A 24,325-nucleotide genomic window follows, 5' to 3' on the forward strand; every position below is an offset into this window, starting at 1 on the left:
TTTCTCCCCACTAAAACGTACACACCATGTTAAGCACACCAGGTTGACAGTTTAGTTCCTTGTAACTCACTGCTAGAAAGTGCGCACGCAATTGCGCGACCTTGATTTTGGCCTTTAGAGAAGCATTATTTTACCCCACAGTGAAAACATTGCAAAATAATGAAGGAAAGACCTTGAATTTGCTAGATCTAATTAAAAATCAATTTTTTTTAAAATGGAAACTAGATCTAAGACAAAAAAACGTAAGAGTCGCCTTATTAGTTTTATTTTGTCGAAAATTGTTCTTTGATTAAAAAAATTTTCTAGATAGTCTAGATCTCGATTTAAGGATTGTATCTTTTGACTTTTTTTATTTTCTAAGCACTTGGGCAGAGTGTAGATCTTGTCTAACTTTTATTTTTGCGTCATAAAATGGAGCGGAACTAACAGTAATACTGGGCTCGGGTTGGGGGTGGGTGGACGTGCGCAAAGTCCGACCACAAAAAAAGAATTTTTTTTTGCTATTCTACAGAAACGAACACAAAATGTAGCACAGAAAAAAAAAACTAGATCTAGATCTAGATCTACATGAGCAAACTTTTAAAGCTGGTAGTTTTTTTATTTATTTTAAAGTTGTTTTGGTAAAACCTTAGTTTTATATACGGAATCGTATAGCAGTAAAAAACAGTAAAACAATGCCATAGTCTGTCATACACTTCCGGAATTCACCGGAAGTACTGTAAACCATACTTTATTTGGCGTCATCTTTTATTTTTATACAGAATGTTTAAAATTTGGATAGATTTATTTTTTGTAATCATTTTTAAATTTTGTAATCATTTTTACTATTTTCGTAATCTAGATTTTTTAACTTGGCCTAGCAGCTAGCTAGATCTAGATCTAATTAATTAAAAAATAATTAATGGTCGCAAATCCGCTGCAAGCCAAAAACATTAAATTATTACATTTGACTTCATTATTTATATTTATATTAATATATGTTTTTTTTTAATTTTTAGATCTACTAATTTAAATCTACTATTATATTTATTCTTGTTTCCTTTTATCGAATAAACTTAAAAAATCAAAACATTAATTTACTACAATCGACTTTCAATTTATTTATATTTCAATGGTCAAATAATCCATGGTTTACCGTAACTCTAGTTACCGAAACTCAACAAACATTACCCGATAATTTCCGACGCTAAACTAAGGTTTTACCGTTGTTATTATACATTGTTTATTTTCACCATTTTGTATCCAGGAATTTTAAATATATAATGTAACTCGGTTTTAAATAAACCTTAAAGTTTAAAACAAATTAATTCCTTGTAAACCCGATCATTTATCTACTCTTATAAGCTTCCCTCTTGACTTGATTTGAAAAACAATTCGTGACCACAAATTCAACTGCCCCAAAGTGTGATCGCAACTGTCTTTCATTTTGTTATCAGGCACAGTGGTTGAAAAATTTACTTTTGAAGACTAGCTTAATGAATAATTAGAATTAAAAAAATACAGTCTATTAGCTGTTGTCGCAGCAGAATGATGTAATGGAAAATTTGAAATGAAATGATTCATTAAAAACTGATCAAATTGAGGTACTATTTTTAAACAAACAAATAGACATTGCGAGCTAAGTAAAGCGTGTAAAGGGTGGTATGTTGATACCAAACACCACTCTCTTCTTCACCCCATACCACGGCAGGTAGTAGGTTCGTGTCACAAAGTTTCTTGTCACAAAGTACAACGGCAGGTAGTAGGTTCGTGTCACAAAGTTTCTTGTCACAAAGTACAACGGCAGGTAGTAGGTTCGTGTCACAAAGTTTCTTGTCACAAAGTACAACGGCAGGTAGTAGGTTCGTGTCACAAAGTTTCTTGTCACAAAGTACAACGGCAGGTAGTAGGTTCGTGTCTCAAAGTACCACGGCAGGTAGTAGGTTCGTGTCACAAAGTTTCTTGTCACAAAGTACCACGGCAGGTAGTAGGTTTGTGTCACAAAGTTTCTTGTCACAAAGTACCACGGCAGGTAGTAGGTTCGTGTCGCAAAGTACCACGGCAGGTAGTAGGTTTGTGTCACAAAGTACCACGGCAGGTAGTAGGTTTGTGTCACAAATTACCACGACAGGTAGTAGGTTCGTGTCACAAAGTACCACGACAGGTAGTAGGTTCGTGTCACCACGTAATACAGGAGGGAGTAGGTTTGTGTTATTACGTACCTTGGGAGGGAGTAGGTTTGTGTCACAAAGTACCACGGCAGGTAGTAGGTTTGTGTCACAAATTACCACGATAGGTAGTAGGTTCGTGTCACAAAGTACCACGACAGGTAGTAGGTTCGTGTCACCACGTAATACAGGAGGGACTAGGTTTGTGTTATTACGTACCTTAGAGTAGGTTTGTGTTATTACGTACCTTAGAGTAGGTTTGTGTTATTACATACCTTAGAGTAGGTTTGTGTTATTACGTACCTTGGGAGTGAGTAGGTTTGTGTTATTACGTACCTTGGGAGGGAGTATGTTTGTGTTATTACGTACCTTAGAGTAGGTTTGTATCATGACTTACCATGGGAGGGCATAATATCTGGTCATCATAAGGTTAGATAGTGACACCTCTTCTCTAGATTTTCTTCCCAACATCTAAAGACTCCCATTTTTCTACACATACACCTGGATTTGACAACTTGATAGCATTGTAGACTCGTTTCGCTACAAAAATACACTGGCTGGTGCATGTGAGACACATACTATTGGAAGTTGTTTAAATGTGTAATATGGGAGAGAGACGGCGTCACCAAGTACCATGGGAGAGAGGGGGAGTCACCAAGTAACTAGGGAGAGAGACGGAGTCACCAAGTAACATGGGAGGGAGAGGGAGTCACCAAGTAACATGGGAGAGAGACGGTCACCAAGTAACATGGGAGAGAGAGGGAGTCACCAAGTAACATGGGAGGGAGGGGGAGTCACCAAGTAACATTGGAGGGAGAGGGAGTCACCAAGTAACATGGGAGGGAGGGGGAGTCACCAAGTAACATGGGAGAGAGACGGAGTCACCAAGTAACATGGGAGAGAGACGGAGTCACCAAGTAACATGGGAGGGAGAGGGAGTCACCAAGTAACATGGGAGAGAGACGGAGTCACCAAGTAACATGGGAGGGAGAGGGAGTCACCAAGTAACATGGGAGGGAGAGGGAGTCACCAAGTAACATGGGAGGGAGAGGGAGTCACCAAGTAACATGGGAGGGAGAGGGAGTCACCAAGTAACATGGGAGAGAGACGGAGTCACCAAGTAACATGGGAGAGAGAGGGAGTCACCAAGTACCATGGGAGAGAGACGGAGTCACCAAGTACCATGGGAGAGAGACGGAGTCACCAAGTACCATGGGAGAGAGACGGAGTCACCAAGTAACATGGGAGGGAGAGGGAGTCACCGAGTAACATGGGAGGGAGACGGAGTCACCAAGTACTATGGGAGAGAGGGGAAGTCACCAAGTAACATGGGAGGGTGTAGACTCGAGTCACCGTATGACTTAACAAATCTCTCCAGCCTCTACGAAATCTACAAGTTCACCCCCCCCCACACACACACACAGCTTCCTCTACTCTCTTAATCTTAACCAAGACTAACGCATGTCCCGTTACGTCACCTTCACAGAACAGAAGTCAAGTCTATCTAGCCAGCCAGGTGAGGTCTGGCCCATGGACAGGTTGGTCATTGAGATCGATATCCTGCTATCCAGGTTGTTCAATGATTGCGACACCTTCGCGACTTTTCAAGGGTTTTTTCTCTTTTGTATGTTCTGCTTTAGCGCCATTTTAGGAACTCTCAATTATTATGAAATCACGTGGGTCTTTGGCTATTTTGAGGTGAGCAAAATCGGAACCTTCATATCTTTTAAAAATATTTTTTTTTCTGTGAACAAAGCAAATATAACTTTCGGATGAAGTTCTTTGTTTGTAGAGATTTTAATTATTAAAAAGTCAATGTATTATAATACAAAAAAAAATTAATGAAGTTTGTTAAAAATAATGAACAAGTTTTGTTTTTTAAATTTCAGTTTGTTTTTAAAACAGAAGAGGGTAGAATGTTGTATGAAGCAAGTTGGAAGCATTTTTTATTTTTTCTGACTATGTGCGTACACATGGCACTGTTTGCCAAAGTATCGCTCATGTATAACAGGTAGGAAAACTATTTGCCAAGGTAATGATTCGTAAGCTGATCAGTGGGCTGGTTAGTGGGCTGGTCAGTGGGCTGGTCAGTGGGCTGGTTAGTGGGCTGGTTAGTGTGCTGGTCAGTGGGCTGGTCAGTGGGCTGGTCAGTGGGCTGGTTAGTGGGCTGGTCAGTGGGCTGGTCAGTGGGCTGGTCAGTGGGCTGGTTAGTGGTCTGGTCAGTGGGCTGGTTAGTGGTCTGGTCAGTGGGCTGGTCAGTGGGCTTGTCAGTAGGCTGGTCAGTGGATTAGTCAGTGGGCTGGTCAATGGACTGTTAGTAAGATGAAACTTGAATTTGTCATTGGATTTGTCTGTTGTTTTGCAAGTGTCTTGACGGGTGGATTTTTTCTTGGTCAGTTTACTTGTCAGTAGAGTGATCAGTGAATCGGTCATTGGGTCTATCTGTAGATCGGTCAGTGGAACGGTCTCTGAGTCCCAGTGTACATTTACTAGTGGACAGAACGACAGTGAGCACCCGACACTTTGAACAAAAGGATCCAACTAGGAAAAGAATGTGATCCAAGTAGCAACATGTATTTACGCCATCAAAATCTCGACCACCACAAGTTTGAACATCCGAGTCAGTTTTTTATTACTAAGCTGGACCAGTGGCCAATCGTATGAACAGGCCCTGAGTGTATCGTGCCCTGAACAAGTATTGTAGCAGAGTCAACTTGAGCTCTCGAGTGGATCAACTTGAGCTCTCGAGTGGATCAACTTGAGCTCTCGAGTGGATCAACTTGAGCTCTCGAGTGGATCAACTTGAGCTCTCGAGTGGATCAACTTGAGCTCTCGAGTGGATCAACTTGAGCTCTCGAGTGGATCAACTTAAGCTCTCGAGTGGATCAACTTGAGCTCTCGAGTGGATCAACTTGAGCTCTCGAGTGGATCAACTTGAGCTCTCGAGTGGATCAACTTGAGCTCTCGAGATGATCAACTTGAGCTCTCGAGTGGATCAACTTGAGCTCTCGAGTGGATCAACTTGAGCTCTCGAGTGGATCAACTTGAGCTCTCGAGTGGATCAACTTGAGCTCTCGAGTGGATCAACTTGAGCTCTCGAGTGGATCAACTTAAGCTCTCGAGTGGATCAACTTGAGCTCTCGAGTGGATCAACTTAAGCTCTCGAGTGGATCAACTTGAGCTCTCGAGTGGATCAACTTGAGCTCTCGAGTGGATCAACTTAAGCTCTCGAGTGGATCAACTTAAGCTCTCGAGTGGATCAACTTGAGCTCTCGAGTGGATCAACTTAAGCTCTCGAGTGGATCAACTTGAGCTCTCGAGTGGATCAACTTAAGCTCTCGAGTGGATCAACTTAAGCTCTCGAGTGGATCAACTTAAGCTCTCGAGTGAATCAACTTAAGCTCTCGAGTTTTGTATTTTATTGTGGTTGTTCCAAAGAAATAATTTACCTTACTCTGGTCTAATAAACAGCTTAGTTTGTTGACAGGCTAGGAATAAATCAATATGAGATATTTAACAGAGCTGTAATTACTAGGACCTATAAGGACATTTTACCACCAACGAACAAAGCTTAAAAAAAACAACACATACAATTTTTTTTACAAGCTTTTATTTAACTCACTTCCTCTGTCGTCAGTCCAGACGGAAACGCATGAGTGAAAATTCGGACAGTTCTACTTGACCGACACGATTCACAGTTGGCACGTGGGTCAAGACATGAAGACAATGCAATCTGAAACTAAATTTGACTTAATTGGATGCCTAATTGATTTTTTATGAATTAATTAAAATTTGGACCGAATTAGTAGGCATGTCTAGCCAACCACACCACACGCGTCATCAATAGCTGCGCCATCACGACCACGTAATGGCTGCGTTCAAAAACCATTGCGCGCCTACTGAACGTGATATTCAGTAGGCGCGCAATGGTTTTTAGTCATGTAACTCTATTGTAGATAAAACATGTAAAGTACTGAAAAAAAAATTCATAAAAAACGTTTGTTTTAATAACAAGCTTTTATGTAATGATGCACTAAAAAGTAGAAAATAAATTATAGACTACTATTTAAATAACTATAAAGAAAAGCGTGGGTGTCTTCCATAACATTAGTAAAGGTATCCAATAGATACTAAAGTGACCCACGCTTTTCTTTATAGTTATTTAAATAGTAGTCTATAATTTATTTTCTACTTTTTAGTGCATCATTACATAAAAGCTTGTTATTAAAACAAACGTTTTTTATGAATTTTTTAAATTTAACGCAGAATATGTTTTTAGAGCAGACATATTCATAAGGACAACCTATGTGTTTGTCGCGGAAATCCTTCTAGAGCAAGACCCCAAGAGCTGGGACTTAGATCCACACGCTAAAAAAACGCCGCACATAGAAGCCGCCCATTATTTTCAAGCAAATGTTTGTTCTTGATCCACTTAACTTAAAGCATGCTCTAAATATTTTCAATGATGTCATTCTAAAAGGGACTTGAGTAAAGAAATGAACACAGAGAACGTGCCAGATAAATTCCTTGGAGACGTAAAAAGAAGAGGTAAAAGAAATTAAAAAAAAAAAATTTGCACACGCGCCAAACTAGACTCATCAAGCGGTCGCACACCTTATCGTCTCTCGTGGTCACACAAAAATAGCAGACACTTTACCCAGTGGCGTAGCCAGGATCGTCTCAAGAGGGGGGGGGGGTTCCAATTTTTACCCGGGGACAAACTTTCGATTTGTATCCCCCCTCAGACTTTTGATTTGCACCCCCCCTCATACTTTATATATATACCGAGTGGTCTAAGGGGGAGGTTATGACCCCCTACCCCCCACCCCCCCCCCTGCCTACGCCACTGACTTTATCCTTTTCAAATAACGCCACAAACAAGCGCACCCACACCCCTTCAGAACACACACACTAGAATTGTAACTAATGAAAATTTTTACATAAAAGACGCATGTTCTATCAACTGATCTTTTTTTAAAAACATTTTCAGCTTTCAACTTTAAACTGGATAGCGTTATTCGTCGTTATGCCTGGAGGAAGCTTCTAGAGTGAGTACTAAACAAAACCTTTCTTTCTGTTGTTAAATTTAGAGAGTTTTCAAAACAAACACCGATCAATTGTAACATCGAATAGTGTTTTATTCCTCAGGGTATGGATGAGGATTAGAAGATCAGCTATTTCAATATTTTTCATAAATTTTGCTTGCAACATAAAATTTAACAGACCCTTCTCTTTATTTAACGTAGTATTAACTCACACTGTTAAAAATTACGTTTAGTACCTTGCTATTAAAATATTTAGACACTCTAGCCCGCTCGAAAGATATTGTCTGGAGATTGACAGGAAAGACTTTACTTGCATTGTGGACTGGACGGCCCTCACATTCAAGCACGAGGTCACCAAGTTTTCTCCAAAGGTCAAGGACGGAACTGTGATCAAAACCTCCCGAGGAGACTTACAAACAGGTGATTTTATTTAACTTTACCACAACAGGTGTGGGGTGGTGGGGGCGTCTTACTGTCAATTTAGCCAGCTTGACATTATTATATTCATTGGGGTGTTTATCTTATTTACACTTCGGTTTAGCTCCAGGTTTATAACGTGGCAGAATATTATGCCCCCGGATGAAGACCAACCCCTACGCGACAACCTAGATATGCATAATTGGGGGGAGGGGGGGGGGGGCAGGAGTGGGGGGATAGCGTCATTTGTGAAAAAAAAACTACTACTGATATATAGTTTTTGCGACAAAAATATACAAATCTTCGTCTACTCTGTTTCTTAACATAATCTCCTTTACTATTTCACGTATTTCCTTATTAAAAGTATAAAGTTAGGGCTAAACCTGTAGCCGGAACAAATTTCGGTGCCAATATAGAGCCCCACAAACGGGAAATGATGATGATAGAGCACCACACGTCAGAAATACTGGCTCATCTATATGCTAGGCAAGACATGCCAGGCAGCATTGTCTTAGCAGCTAGTGTACACATTAAAAACATGTGTGGAATACATCTTCAAGACACATGTATTCACAACAGGTCAAAAATGGGTGACGCTTTGGTCCAGTTGTTATGACAACGCATCGAAAATGAAACAAAGTCACATTTTTAGAGGATCACGAGGCACGACAACGTGGGTGGACGTGGACCTAGAACGATGTTACACGGTCAACAAAGAGGTAGTGGCCAACAATTCAAAATATATCATCCTAAGTAATTTGCTATGGTGTATTTTAGTCTTTGGTACATGACATCTTAATTAGTAAAAAAATTATACATATATACATATATATATATATATATATATATATATATATATATATATATATATATATATATATATATATATATATATATATATATATATATATATAAACTCCTTCTCATGCACATGCCCATAACCCACACTCACGTATGCACCCTTTTTCATTTACTCATGTACACGTAACTTTTGTTAATGCTTTTTACTTACATTGATATTTACCTACAGGTGCATGTCCACTTTAACCTCCACCAAATCCCACATTATTTTAGCGCCGAAAGTACCGTCAGTCTCAACAAGGTCAAAGGTGAAATGTTCCATGAGGTTCACACCTGGGAGATCAACTCGGAGGTGCGTATCCATGTTTTTCTGTAAACGCATTGTTTACTACATAAGGGCATTAAAAGTTGTTTTAACCGAACTATTTTTCACAGATTGAAGTGAAGCCATCGTCTCGAGCCCATGCTCAGCTGTTAGCGAGACAAGAGTGCTCTGTCGTGGAGTTTGAGATTCGAACCACTTTGTCGATTCCTAAAGGTAAAACTGAAACTCTCCAGTTCTGAAAATCAACAATCATTAGAAATTCAAAAAATTAAGTTTGAGTTAATACAGTGTGTTAATAAAATGTGTTCCAGCTAATTAAATCACTAAATTGATTGTATTCAACAGGTGCAGTACCGGTAATCTTTAAACACAAGACCAGAAATGTCTCATTCGCGTTAAACGTCGAAGACGTAGATAAGGCTTTTCAGCTTGTGGAAGACGGCGGAGTACTTAAACCGGAAGAAAAGGTGATTTGTCTACCTTGATTAATGCTTCAGAGGAGAGTGGTGAGATTTGGGACAACGATTTCACCCCTTAACAATGAGGGGTCGGCGTGGTCGAGTCGGTAAAGCTCATGGTTGCTAAACCGAAAAGTCTCGAGTCCGAACCCCCGGGTAGATGAGGCTCGTTAGCTGGGGACAGCGACTCTTCTAGGAGAGACAACTCCAAAATCAAACAACTGCTGCCTTGTAGTTTGTTCTTGGTTGGACAAAGGCTATGGAAGCAAATCCAAAAAGAAAAACAGGCTGAAATTGGAGTCAATGGCTTCAATGGCGCAAAACCAGTTGACACGTATCCTTGATTGTGATGGAGGCGTGGTCGAGTCGGCAAAAAAAGCTCATGGTTGATTAAAAAAAAAGTCACGGGTTAAAACCCTCTGGCAGATAAGGCTCGATCCCTTCCAACACTAAAAATTAAGAACGAAGAAGAAGATATATATATATATATGTGTGTGTGTGTGTGTGTGTGTGTGCGTTCATCACTCTACGCTCTCCATAAAAACTCACTTTACTATTTTTTATCCCCCCCCCCTTTCAGAGGTGTGTGGAGCTGATTGAGAAGAAGTGGCTGGACAAAGATGGCGTGGGGCATATGACCTACCACCCCCAGATCATCACCCGGGGCACGTGTATCTGCCTTAGATGGACTGACCAGAGAGTGGACATCAAGACCAGTCCATTGTCGATGGACGAGTCCACTTCTGATGGGGACCACAACATGAACAAGACGCCCCTCTGTCACACTGAAGAAGACCCAAGCGTCGACTCATTTGTTTTCGTCGATCAGCCAGACATGGTTTAAAATAAATGCTGTTATTGATGCTACATTTTAAAGAAATTAAACTCCCTTCCCCAATCTATTTGTTATCGTAATTAGGCTCTAGCCTTACTCTAATCACTCAATTTACACCATTTAATATTGTTTATAGAAAAAAAAAATTTCTAATTAGTACCAAATCTAGTTATAGCTGTTTTAAAATTTAAAAAAATTTAACGTGGATAAACAAAATAGTATTTGTGTGCATACTATTTTTTATATTTGAAAATATATTTTGTTCCCTATTTAATTACATCAATAATTGGATTGTATTCTAAGTTAATAATAATTAAAAAATAAATTGCGTTCATTAAATAATAAAACGTGTCTGTGCAATAATTTTTTACTTTAAATATTAGGTATTCAGATATGTAAAGAAACAGTTAATATGACATCGATATTTCAGATCTGGATAGTAATATTGTTTAAGTTTCATGGACTGAGTAACAAGAACAAAACTCAATTTACCAAGAAAACTTTGTCTTTTCCAGTGAGATAATTAATTCACTATAATTAAACACATCATTGGCGACAGGGTGTCTCGCCCGATATGATGGGGATGACACCAAGACGAAAATATAGAGCAAAACATTGAGACACTTATGTTTGTGTATAATGTAAAGGAAAGATAATTTTCTTACACTTAGCCTACGACAGTTTTCTTTCATCTTGTGATTTTTACAATTCACATTCATTTTAATGCTTCTAAAGCAACGAAGAAAAAATTACTAAGAAGGAAAGTGTGGCTCGCTATATTATGTATTGAATACCTTTCCTAGAATTAAAGCACCAACACACGCTTTTTTTAGTTATTTAAATAGTAGTGTAATATATATTTACAGAAAATCCTTTATTTTTTTTTTCATTTTAGTGCATTATTTAAAAAAAAAGTTTGTTATTAAAACAGAGTATAGTGGAAGTATTGTAATCGTTCACGAAAATCACATGAAATTTTGATAGTTTTTACCGTTTTACACCTCAGTACTTCATCAAAAACGAGTATAGGGGTAATATTTTAATCGGGCAAAAATTCTAAATCCAGATTTATCAAAATCTTCGCACATTACGCGTCATCGAATCAGAAAAGCTTAATTTTGCAATATTGTCCGTACGTCAGTGTGTGTGTCTGTAAACACGATAACTTGAGTACCGTTACAGCTTGGTTGATGAAATGTCATATTTATGTAGTTCTGCATCAACGTCTCAGCGATTTCCAGTAACCGGAAGTGGAACTTATTCTCCTTGGTTTTTGAAAAGCCTATAACTTGAATGCCCTGTCTAATAGATAGGCCTATATTAGATTTTTTCATACATACGTAAATTATCGAATTCTTTGTTTCCTGTCAAATTTTGAGTAATTTCCGTTGACCGGTAGTAGTACTTAACGCTGTATCCGATTTCTCAAAAAACACATGAATTATACTCACACTTTACGCTTTTCACTTGGTGCGCAATTCTTTTTTTCTACAAGATTCTATTCTATTTTTAAACGTTTGTAAAAATGGATTAAAAAGCATGTCTATATTTCGAGTTGCCACCTCCGTATTGTTATATAAGAATATTGGAGATAGGTAAGTGGAGATCACTCCTGATTTATTTATGCATATTTTTTCAGTACTTTAACATTTTTTAATACAATAGAGTTTCATGATTAAAAACTATGGCGCACCAAATGAACATGATAATGCGCGTATAAGATTGCTGAATAGTAGTAGTGGGACATCCTACTAATTTCAGAAATATTAGTTATGTTACATTGTTATAGAAATTCTTTAAAGAAAAAACAACTTTAAAATATCATTAGCCCCCAACTCAAATGTTAACAATCAATAAATATTCCATTACTAGTCTGTTAAATATGGTGGTTGTAATGACAAATTTGACAAATTTTAAAAGTACCAGGATAGCTCAAATTGACATCAATAGACATACGCGAGTCAACAATAATAATTCCATTATTATTGTTGAAATGAATTTTAAAAAACGTGTTTTTTTCGTTTTGCAATTAAAGTAGCATAAACATATTTTAAAAATTGCAAGTCTGAAAATGATTCACAAATTTAATATTTTTATAATGAATGTTATAAAAGTTGCAAATGCAGAAAACTTAAACATGTTTTCTTTGAATTTAAGGCTATATTTTTTTTTATTTTCATCTAACCAATGTCAGAACTGAAGTTTCACTTTCGTTAGACAAACATTAATTAGCTGTACATGCAATCAGTGATTAGTATTCTGAAAACTCAACTGCATGTTAATTTTTTCTCAAAACTTTGCCGATAAAGTTTTTAAGTTTCCTTAGTTACAAAATGCTAAAAACATCAAATGTATCAAATATTTAGTAAAGTCCAACAAATATCAAACAGAGTTTTAATTTTTTTTTAATTTAAATAACATCGTGTTTGATTTTTTAAATATTTAATGAGCCTTTTGAATAATTTCGAGATTATTCTCGCTTGAGCCCAATCTAAATGAATCGTACTTTCAGGTTTCATGACGTCAGATATAATTATTTTTTAAAAATAAATTTTTATCGTGCTTAGTACTTCTATCATGCCACTAAAGTCGGATTTAGAAGTTTGTTTAATGTATTAATGGAAAACAGTAACAAAATAGAGCATTTCGCCTTAAGCGGACATACGAGGTTTGCATACATTTTCACAGCTCCCCCCCCCCCCCCCACCCCAACGCCAAACACATACACACCAAATTAAACACACCAACTTGACAGTTTGGTACGGGAATTCCCGTCAACAAAGTGCAAAACAGTATGCACGTTATTGCGCGTCGATGATTACACCCTTATATATTCGTTTCTTTCCAGAGTCCACATCTATTGCGTGTACATTGACTTCTTGCTAAACGAAGGAAACAAATAGATTGAATAAGACACGTAAGAGGCTTGTTCTTCCTTCACTTTTCTTTTAAATCTTGACTGTAGCGTAGACCCAGCTCTATTGACTTTGGCTGTTGAATGCTGACAGTCGAAAGGGACTCGATCATTATTGTTGACATTGACAAAAAGCATTTTTTTTTTTACAAGCTTTTATTTAACTTGCTTCCTCTTGTCTGTCGTGTTTGATAACACAATGGTGTTATGCGGCGATATTGTACAGTCTCTGATTGTACAGCATCCCAACCCTAAGCCTCTCCCCCCCCCCCCCCCCCATTTTCCTAGAACAATCAATTACATACAGTGGTGAAGCATGGTGCTGTTGTACCACAAAAACGGCGACGTAGTAGACCACCACATGCATGTGGTGAAACCCCCGGCTAACAGGGATCTGATGAGACCCCTGGCTAACAGGGTCTGGTGACACAATCATGACACCCAAGAGCAGATGTTCGTTAACACGTACCAAGGGAGAAAGTAGGTTCGTGTCAGCACCTACCATGAGAGAAAGTAGGTTCGTGTCACCGCCCACCATGGGAGAAAGTAGGTTCGTGTCACCACCTACCATGAGAAAAAGTAGGTTCGTGTCACCACCTACCATGAGAGAAAGTAGGTTCGTCTCACCACCTACCATGGGAGAAAGTAGGTTCATGTCACCACCTACCATTGGAGAAAGTAGGTTCGTGTCACCACCTACCATGAGAGAAAGTAGGTTCGTCTCACCACCTACCATGGGAGAAAGTAGGTTCGTGTCACCACCTACCATGGGAGAAAGTAGGTTCGTGTCACCACCTACCATGGGAGAAAGTAGGTTCGTGTCACTACCTACCATGGGAGAAAGTAGGTTCATGTCACCACCTACCATGGGAGAAAGTAGGTTCGTGTCACTACCTACCATGGGAGAAAGTAGGTTCGTGTCACTACCTACCATGAGAGAAAGTAGGTTCGTGTCAACAACAGCAATGAGGGAAGGCATGCTTTTGTAATCACCTACAATGGGAGAAAGTAAATTCGAGTCACCAATTACTATGTAGAGGACGCAGACGTGTGTCAATAAACTACATCACAGACAGACGATATGGCTTCACTATACTTCCATATAGCCTCCCCAGCATTTACACACCAACCCCCTCCCTCACACACACACAGTCCTACTCCCTGAGTCCTCACCTACACTTAACTCCGGATTCTTCTGACGACTAGCTGGCCTGTAAGCTCATGGTTAGAGAGCGTTGAGGTGAAGATGTTTTCGCTGCATGGATTCTCTGTCGTGGGAGCGGTTTTTTTAATTGCGCTACCGTGCTTTGAGGTCAACTTGATTTTGGAATCTGTTGGGGTGAGTAAAGTTGGAACACATTTATTTTTATTAAGCTCTCAAATGGTGTGTTAGATTAATTATTTGGGTCTATTGAACACACAAAGAATGTAAAGTAAGGGGAAAAAATTGAAAACTGCAACAATGGATTAATGGACATTTTAGACAGCTCTGGAATAAAAACTCTTGATAGCAGAGCATCTTACAATCAATGCAGTTCGGTGAAATCTTAGTTTGTGGTTAAAATAACGCTCATTGTTAAAACAAAGCTCAGTGGTTGAAATATACCTGACTTTTGAATGACAGACAAAACCGAGAGTTTAAAAAATAATTACGTTTAAGCAGGATAGTGAAGGATTTGGGTTAAAATATATTGACATGTTTTTTTTTTAAATTTTAGCCCAAGAATTTTTTTTACAAAGCAATGTGTGGGACACCCCTTTTCTTTATACTAATGCTGCTACACACAAAGCTAGTAATCGCTATAGTGCGTGACAGTATACGATCTTCGAACTACTTGCACAGGTGAGTGAGCTAGTCTCACTTTTAAAAAAATGTGTTTTTGATTTGTCTCACTTAACCTATATAACAGGCTAACTTACTTTGTCATATCTGCTAATGTTTAAAGGACTCAGAACACATACTAAAATATTACAAAGTCTATTATATAATCCTGTGCCTCTTCCATTGGATCTAAACAACGAACACTATAATTCTAACATATTTACAACAGTAGGCCTATTTAGAAAAGGTAAGCAGAGATGTTTTAAAATTTTGTTATCTGAATCAAATTTTTGTATAGTTACGATTTTTTAATAATCAAACACGAATTTAAAACACTGTAGTTGTAATATCAGGAGTAACAAGTTTATCCATGCTTCATAATCGTCAAGTAACAGAAGTTGTACTTTAATATTATCCTCCTGTCTAATTTTTTTATTTTCTTCAAGCAATTTTACAATCACAACCTAAATATGTTTGAGTCTCAGTAAACAATTAGACAGCAGCGTCGCTACACTAATTGAGCTTTTTTGTCAGTCAACGCGATCTATTGCTAGTGTTTAAATATCCTGGAAATATCCATGCTTGTTTCTCGTAGGGTGGTTTAAGATAACATTTGCTTTCTTTTGTATGCTGTCCACGACACAAGGGCTTTTCAAACATTCATGTATGGTCTGTTTTAATTGCATGTTCAATATAGACCAAATCATTTCTTTGTTTCCTGATGGATTCAAAGTAGTTTTTTCCCCACACGTTTGTGCGGGTATCCAACCTTCAGTCGTATAGATATTACTAAGAGAGAGAAGTGAATAAAAACTTAAGCGTGTATAAATTCTTCTGCTAAATCCTCCAGCAGTGTACATTTTATTTCCTATCTTCTTGGAATACTTGCGTATTTTCATCAGCCTTTGTTTACTCATTGTTAAACTGTTTATAATTTAACACACACACACACACAATCACAATCACACACACATTCAAACACACACACACACACACACATATATATATATATATATATATATATATATATATATATATATATATATATATATATATATATATATATATATATATATAAATTAGGGGTTCTCAAAATATTTCCACCAAGGGGTGAGGGGGGGGGGGCAGGTGAAGTTTAATCCGCCCTTGATGGTCTAAACCCATGTAATGATAAAATTCTAGAGCTTATACAGAAGAGCAACTTAAAGAAATGCACATGGAAGCGATACGTCTTGGGCGGGCGAAGAAGTTATATGGTATGAGAAGAAGGCCATTGCCATTAAGTTTTTTACTATAACAAATTCAATATTTGTTCTGTTTTATTTTAAATAAATAAAATACTATTTTTCGCACTCCTCTAATTTTTAATGCAGTCAAAACTACTTATAACTAACATATTAACCTTACAATTCCATCATAGATTGCAATATTAAAAAGACTATTAACTGTCCCATTATAACTTCTGTCGTAAGCTTTAAGTCATAAAAACAGATCAGGCAGATCTAAGAATTGCTAGTAATTACACCTTAGATCTCCTTATTTGTTAATGAATTGAGTAATTTTAAACTAATCATCATTTATATGAATGCCATGTTTTAATTTATGTTGACTGCTTCCTACAAGCATAGAAAAAGTTAGGCGAAACTACCCCATTTGAATTTTTATGCTGTATTTTTACATTCGAGATAGTCGTAAAAAAATTGGTTTATACATGTATTATATCAAGAACATTGTTCTCTACAAACATCTACATGTTGATGTTAAACATATTGCAGATTCTGAGATTTCGACGGTGAGGCCTGTTGTCCATATTGAAACCTCTAAGCCCGGTGAGCCTTAATAAAATATACATAGATTACTTTATATCACTCTATTCGCAACGATTAAAAAAAATCAAAACCCACCAAGTCTTTCATGTTATATAATGTCTACACGCTCTCTTAATAGATAAGAACTTAAAGAAGAGTCCAATCCTTAATCTGGATGATGTCATCCGGCGTTACGCATGGATAATTCTGTATAAGTGAGTATTAGTATCATACAGAGCATCATACAGAGCATCATACAGAGTATCATACAGAGTATCATACAGAGTATCATACAGAGTATCATACAGAGTATCATACAGAGTATCATATAGAGTATCATACAGAGTATCATACAGAGTATCATACAGAGTATCATACAGAGTATCATACAGAGTATCATACAGAGTATCATACAGAGTATCATACAGAGTATCATATAGAGTATCATACAGAGTATCATACAGAGTATCATACAGAGTATACAGAGTATCATAAGAGCGTTATTACAAGCTTTCATTTAACTTACTTCCCCTGTCTGTCTGGCGTCATGGATCGAAACTGGCTGGCCAAATTTCGACCACTTCTAACTGCCCAATTCTCTGAAAATTGCCACGTTAGTCAAGACCCAATGACAATGCTATCTGAAATCAAATTTGACTTAATTGGATTCTTAATTAATTTTTAAAGAAATAATTAATATTTCCAATACAAAGTAATATTTACCGCGCTATTATAAGCACATTTTTCTTGTTAATTTAGTGCGATTTGTTTTTATATATAATAAAATAGGGGCCTACTATGGTTTTCTGTGAATATTTAAAAAAGAACTACTATTTAAGTTACTAAAAATAAAAGCGTGGGTCGCTTCTTAAATTCTAGTAAAGATATTTAATACATAATACACCGACCAACGCTTTTCTTCTTCAGTTATTTTAATCAGCAATTCACTATTATTTATTTATTTTATCTTTTTAGTGCATTATTGCATAAAGCTTGTTATAAAATCATTTTTATGCATTATTTTCCAACTATGCAATCTTGAGAGTTTTCAAAAAGCAAAAGCAGAATGGATAACATGAAAAAAATACGTTTCGATTACAAAAGTGTTTTTAAGAAAAGATTCAAAACTAACTACAGAATTTCAAAATAATATACTAGGTTCATTGCTATGTGTATGTGCATACATCTACTATTAGCTTCTTCTTTTGTATAAAACTATTTATACATCTAAGGTGGCATGATACAAATGTATTTACTGCATCACTATACAAAACATATTTACTAAATCATAGTTAATACTTCATGGCGTTACTTTTAAAAATTAATTTCATTTAGGGAAGCATATATTATGGAAGACAATATGATCAAGTACCAGAAAAGTTACACCTGTCAGGTGGACTGGGCGGCACTGACCTTTGAGCACAAGGTCACCAAGTTTATTCCCATCATGGTCAAGGACGGAACTGTGTTTGAAACCACCCGGGGGGGAATACAAGCAGGTGATTGGTTAAAATAAATTAATCATATATCTAAGTATAGTCTACTTCTATGAAATTTCTTTAAATCGCAGAATATGGAGTTGAAATTAAAATGCCTGCGAAAAACTACAATGAGATCGAACAGCGAAATTGTGTTAGGAGTTGGGGAGGGGCTGACTCACTTAGGGCCCAAAGTGCTCACACACATTTAAATCAAAGACGAATGATGCAGTTTTAATGTATTGAACTAATACAATTTTTATTGTATATAAAAAATGACATCATGTTAAAAACAACTTTCCAGAAAATCTAACAACATTTTTGGTGACTTGAATTACCCGTGTCACATCTTTGGATCCTAATATATAAAAGCCCATGTGTACACGTCTCTCTCTCTCTCTCTCTCTCTATCTATCTATCTATCTATCTGTCCCCAACATTATTGAGGCTATGTGATCAGTATGTTCAGCGATATATGGAGAACTTTAAAAAATACGAACTTTTGTTGAAAATAATATGTTGGATGTTTTAAATGTATAAACTAAATTTTATTTAAAAAAGGTAAATAAAAATAAAGGCATATTCAAATGAAGAAACTAATTTTTAATTATGCAACCAGAAAAGTGTTTATTGTTTTGACAAGAACGCTAAAAACAATGACGTCACACGTCACATGTTTAAACTAAACAAAACTAATGACGTCATCTTCCATTTTAGAAATATAAAGAAATGAACTATTTCATTCAAATTTGATTTAGGGGTCATCCATAAATGACGTCACACTCGTAGGGGGGAGGGGGGGTCGGTAATTTTGTGACGATGTGTGATGAGGGGGAGGGGGGGGGGGGGGTTCAGATGGTGCGACGTCACACTTTTGCTTTATAGAAAAGAAATGTTACAAAACGAATTGTAGACTTTATTTTGCGTTTTAGAAAACAGTTTTAATAAATTGTAATAGGAATTGATTAAAATACTCTATTTTGACATCTTTCAGACAAGATTTTGGAAAAAATATCGATGTTTCAAAAAAAATCAACTGCAATTTTTAGGGGGTTGTAGGCTGAGGTGTGACGTCATTTAAGGGGGGGGGGGTCTGGCTTTTTGTGACGACGTGTGGCGGAGGGGAGGGGGGGAGGTAAAAATCGTCTTAAAAAGCGTGACGTCATTTATGGATGACCCATTAGATCTATATCAAAACGTGAGCTATGAAATGTATACAATTTTCTCGGCCAAAATAATACAAATAACTTTAAAAAACAACATAAATACCATTGAACAGCCGAATTTTTAACGGAATCATTTAAGTCTTTTAATCAGTGTGTGGATTTGATATGTGTCGACTAATACGTATATAATTTGGTTTTAATTTTTCTAATAGGTATTGGTAGTCTATGTTATTTTAATTGAGTCGGAATTTTAGGCTAATCTTTGCTTTGTCAATAATATTGTTCAACGTGTAGTAAAGCACATTGCGCTTTGATCAGTAACTATTTTATAAAATAATTGTTTCAAACAAGTATAACATTAAAAATATATAGGCCTATAATTCATGTGAAACGGGTACCGATGGCTAGTCATTAATAAAGGACCGGCATAATTATCAAATTAAACCTCATACTAAATTGGTCGACAAAATTTTAATGGAACGTGTAGGGGGGGGGGGGGTGATGCACGTCGATTAAAAGAACTAGCAATCGCTTAAAACATGATTTAAAACTAAACTGATTTATGATAAAAGAATGTTAAGTAAACGAAAACTTAAAAGACATGTTGTGAACATCATTTAAAAATCAACTCAGTAGTCTGGTTCTGGGGAAACGATTTACGTATATAAGTCGGTACAAAATGTTATTGCTAACTTATGTCGACTTTGTCAAAACAAATGAGCAAGTGTTTTTATTTCACATCAGGAACAAAATGGGTGACGCTCGTGTCGTGTTACCTGGACAATGAATCCGACATCAAACAGAGCAATACTTTCAGAGGATCACGTGACACAACAACATGGATGGAGGTGTACCTGGAACAATGTTACACGGTCGACAAACAGGCAAGAGCCAGAAATAGAAAATAGTGAATGGTAGTTTTGGTAAGTGATATATATATATATATATATATATATATATATATATATATATATATATATATATATATATATATATATATATATATATATATATATATATATATAATTTTATGTATATATATCTTGGGAGCCCCGCAAGACCTGCTAAGTCAATCAATGTTTTGAGAAAAAAAAGAATTTCTCGTACACCCTTGTTAATTAAGAAGCAATTATATATATATATATATATATATATATATATATATATATATATATATATATATATATATATATATATGTGAGTGTGTGTATGTATGGCTTTATATTTAAATATAAATATATACATATATATATATATATATATATATATATATATATATATATATATATATATATATATATATATATATATTTATTTATTTATTTATTTATTTATTTATTTATGTATGTATAATACATTGTAGGTGTGTGTCCAAATAAACCTCCCTCAAATCCCTCATTTTCCGATGGACAAAGACATACAGCTCTGTCTGAATGAGATCAAAGGCCGTGTTTTCGAAGAGATTCGCACCTGGCGAGTCAACACACAGGTATGTTTTAGGTTTTCCAGAAAGTTCAACCTGCTATTTTACGATGTTTACAAAGCGAACACCATTGAAGACGTTTTTCACCGAGCTAATTTTTCACAGGTTGAAGTTGAGCCACTGTCTCGAGCCCATGCTCAGCTGTTAGCGAGACAAGAGTGCTTTGCATTTGAGTTTGAGATTCGAACCACTTTGTCGAACCCGGCAGGTCAGACACAACTTTCTAGCTTAATAATAAAAAATATGCATTTATTTGTACAATAAAGTTTTTTTTTAATTTAAAGAAAAACATGCTTCTGCTCTTTGAACCAGCAACACACATACATTTCTCCTTCCGATAGGAAAAGTCCGTGTTGACTTTAAAGGACTTTATACACACAGGCAAAGTGTGGATATTGAAAACTTACATGAGGTTTTTCAACTTGTCGAAGATGGCGGAGTTCTTAAGCCAGAAGAAAAAGTGAGTTGTCCCTCTTGATTATTTGGTTTTTGTCAACTAACGAAACGCATTCTATTTTAAGTCATATATTTAGGCTAACACAATAAACAATGTTTAACAACTTGTCTCTGTTGTAGTGCAGTTGTATTTTAAATGTTAGTAACTTTATTTAGACTTCCGCGACAGGGGCCTTAAGACTAAGACGCTAGCCCGAACACTGTTAACCTGAATCAATGCTTTTTTGAATGCGACAAATACTCGAAAGTAACAACTAGCTTTAAGCCAAATACCCAAAAGTAACAACTAGCTTAAAGCCAAATACCCGAAAGTAAAAACTAGCTTAAAGCCAAATACCCAAAACTAACAACTAGCTTAAAGCCAAATACTTGAAAGTAACAACTAGCTTAAAGCCAAATACCCGAAAGTAACAACTAGCTTAAAGTCAAATGCCCGAAAGTAACAACTAGCTTAAAGCCAAATGCCCGAAAGTAACAACTAGCTTAAAGCTAAATACCCGAAAGTAACAACTAGCTTAAAGCCAAATGCCCGAAAATAACAACTAGCTTAAAGCCAAATACCCGAAAGTAACAACTAGCTTAAAGCCAAATGCCCGAAAATAACAACTAGCTTAAAGCCAAATGCCCGAAAGTAACAACTAGCTTAAAGCCAAATGCCCGAAAGTAACAACTAGCTTAAAGCCAAATGCCCTAAGGCCGTTCGCCCCAATGGGCTCAAAGGAATGATACGGATATACTGATTTGATAAGACACTTATATATGAAATTTCATCAACCTAGCTGTAACGGCACTCAAGTTATTGTGTTTACAGACACACACACACACACACACATACACAGACATACGGACAAGATTGCAAAACTATGTTTTTCCGACTCAGTGGGCTGTAAAACGTCCAAATCTCAAATTCTTTTTTTGCACGTTTATAAGACTTTCTCTATACTTTGTATATACGAGAAAGTAAAAAAAAGGTATTTGAAACAAAAGAAATACCATTTATCCTGGCTACACAGTGAAGATGGAGCAAACTAAGAAGTCAAAAGTAAATCTGTAACAGTCCTTACAAGCCGATGATGAAAACTGTAATACTAAAGCGAATTCAAGGCAAACTGACGCTGTAAATTACATGTCTGAGGCAAAAAAAAAACCAAAAAAAGAAATACCATTTAAGTTAGATATTATATACAAATTAATAACTTCATTAGGTAATCACTGAAACCTATTGTCTAAATCAAATGCGTTGAATAGAAATTAAAATATGAGGACTGTATTCCAGTCTAAAGTCGCTGCATAGACAGGGCCGCATTCTTTTGTAAAATGAATCCAACATAGCATTATCATTGGCGTAGCGAGGTCGGGTGTCACCCGGTGCGGCACTTAATGGTGTCACCCCCCAGAGGCGTAGTGACCCTTCCCGGGGACACATTTTCGATTTGCACCCCCTCAAACTTTCGATTTGCACCCCTCCCCTCAAACTTTCGATTTGCACCCCCCCCCGCTATTTTTTGCCTTGGTGTCACCCCCCTACATGGTGTCACCCGGTGCGATCCGCACCCCCCGCCCCCCGTCGCAACGCCTCTGAGCATTATTACATCAGTTTCTTAATTATTAAAAATAAAAGCTAAATGTTAAAAATACTAACGTTTTTGTGGGCTTTAAATTATGTAATTTATCAAAGTGGCAAATACGAATTCGCTTAGAAGTTGTACTTTATAATGTAGGCCTATATTATACTGTTGTTCTGACAAACTGCCATTTGTCCCATCCGGGCAAACGTCTTTCTGTTAAAACGGACTTCGGACAAGCAGCATGGGGTCATCCATAAATGACGTCACGCTTTTTTGACGATTTTTACCTCCCCCCTCCCCTCCGTCATACGTCGTCACAAAAAGCCAGACCTCCCCTCCCCCTAAAATGACGTCACACCTCAGCCTACAGCCCCCCCCCCCTCAAAATTGCAGATGAATTTTTTTTTTAAACTTCGATATTTTTCTAAAATCTTGTCTGAACTTTCAAAAAGAGTATTTTAATCAATTCCTATTACAATATATTAAAATAGTTTTCTAAAACGCGATTTCTAACATTGCTTTTTTTTAATGCAAAAGTGTGACGTCACCCCCCCCCCCCCCCCATCACACACCGTCACAAAATTACAGACCCTTCCCCCTTACGAGTATGACGTCATTTATGGACGACCCCTATCGGGCAAACCAGCCTCCAGGAATCCGGCCTTTGAGCAAATGACATTCGGTCAAATGTCTTTCGGTCAAATGACATTAGGTCAAATGTCTTTCGGACAAACAGCCTGTTCCCGTTACTTAGCCATTTAGTGTTGGACTGAGACCACGTACTTGCTCAACTAATAAAGACCTTTGTATTCATAACATATCAAACTATGTTTTCTTTGAGATAACATTTGTTTAATTTATCCGCTTTTTATGAAAACGTTAAAAGTCACTGGGTGTAATCTACATTAGTTAAGTACCTAAAATAGGTTTTGAGGTAAGGTGTTCGTAACAAATGCATCTTCTCACAAATGAACTCACAAATAGTCATAAGTTAAAAGGAATTTTTTTTCTTGTCCCCTCTAAGGCATGTGTGGACATGATGGTGGAGAAGTGGCTGGACGAAGATGGCGTGGAGCACTCGACTACCTACCCTCAGATCATCACCCGGGGCACCTGTGTCTGTCTCAGCTGGACTGACCAGAGAGTGGACATCAAGACCAGTCAAATCTCACTCGACGACTACATATCTGATGGTGACGTCAGCGACAACAAATCGGCCGGCAACCTGATGAACCAAGACGTTAATGGCGGATCATATTTCAGCTAGTGGCGATGATCATAATTCAGCTAGTGGCGATGATCATATTTCAGCTAGTGGCGATGATCATATTTCAGCTAGTGGCGAAACTAAATGAACTCATAACCCAACCCAACTACAGCACTGTGTGTAACCTAATGAAACCTAAGCCTTAAGAACAAAGCAGGCTATTCACGTATCATGAGCAAGGCTTATCGACCTGAGCTAATTTACTTTTTTTTAAAATAAGTATCTCAGTGATTTTCAACTATTATAAAGTTTTAAAATTATTTTTAAAAATGTGTTTTTTACATTCCTCTAATAAGAATATTGAATAAAAGCTTATTTACAAATTATTAACAGGT

General features: G+C 36.9%; 2 protein-coding genes across 2 annotated transcripts; both read left to right on the forward strand.

Annotated features, from left to right (window-relative positions):
- Positions 1-122: 122 nt before the first annotated feature.
- Positions 123-10,320, forward strand: LOC131952919 (uncharacterized). The gene is made up of 11 exons (XM_059315855.1): positions 123-242; positions 3,634-3,845; positions 4,037-4,158; positions 6,628-6,695; positions 7,138-7,195; positions 7,449-7,612; positions 8,189-8,328; positions 8,640-8,762; positions 8,846-8,948; positions 9,081-9,202; positions 9,774-10,320. The coding sequence occupies exons 1-11, from the start codon at positions 215-217 to the stop codon at positions 10,035-10,037; spliced, it is 1,404 nt and encodes a 467-aa protein (XP_059171838.1). The 5' UTR covers positions 123-214; the 3' UTR covers positions 10,038-10,320.
- A 2,521-nt stretch (positions 10,321-12,841) lies between these two features.
- LOC131952921 (uncharacterized) lies at positions 12,842-24,302 on the forward strand. The gene is made up of 12 exons (XM_059315858.1): positions 12,842-12,945; positions 14,149-14,281; positions 14,661-14,785; positions 15,947-16,020; positions 16,540-16,593; positions 16,712-16,787; positions 17,908-18,071; positions 19,961-20,100; positions 20,580-20,705; positions 20,805-20,907; positions 21,041-21,159; positions 23,748-24,302. Exons 2-12 carry the CDS (start codon positions 14,189-14,191, stop codon positions 23,988-23,990), a joined length of 1,317 nt encoding a protein of 438 aa, XP_059171841.1. The 5' UTR covers positions 12,842-12,945; positions 14,149-14,188; the 3' UTR covers positions 23,991-24,302.
- The last annotated feature ends 23 nt before the right edge of the window (positions 24,303-24,325 follow it).

This window comes from Physella acuta, unplaced genomic scaffold (assembly GCF_028476545.2).
Source record: "Physella acuta isolate Inbredline_101_S28 unplaced genomic scaffold, ASM2847654v3 ptg000896l, whole genome shotgun sequence".
In the NCBI taxonomy this organism is placed as follows: domain Eukaryota; kingdom Metazoa; phylum Mollusca; class Gastropoda; family Physidae; genus Physella; species Physella acuta.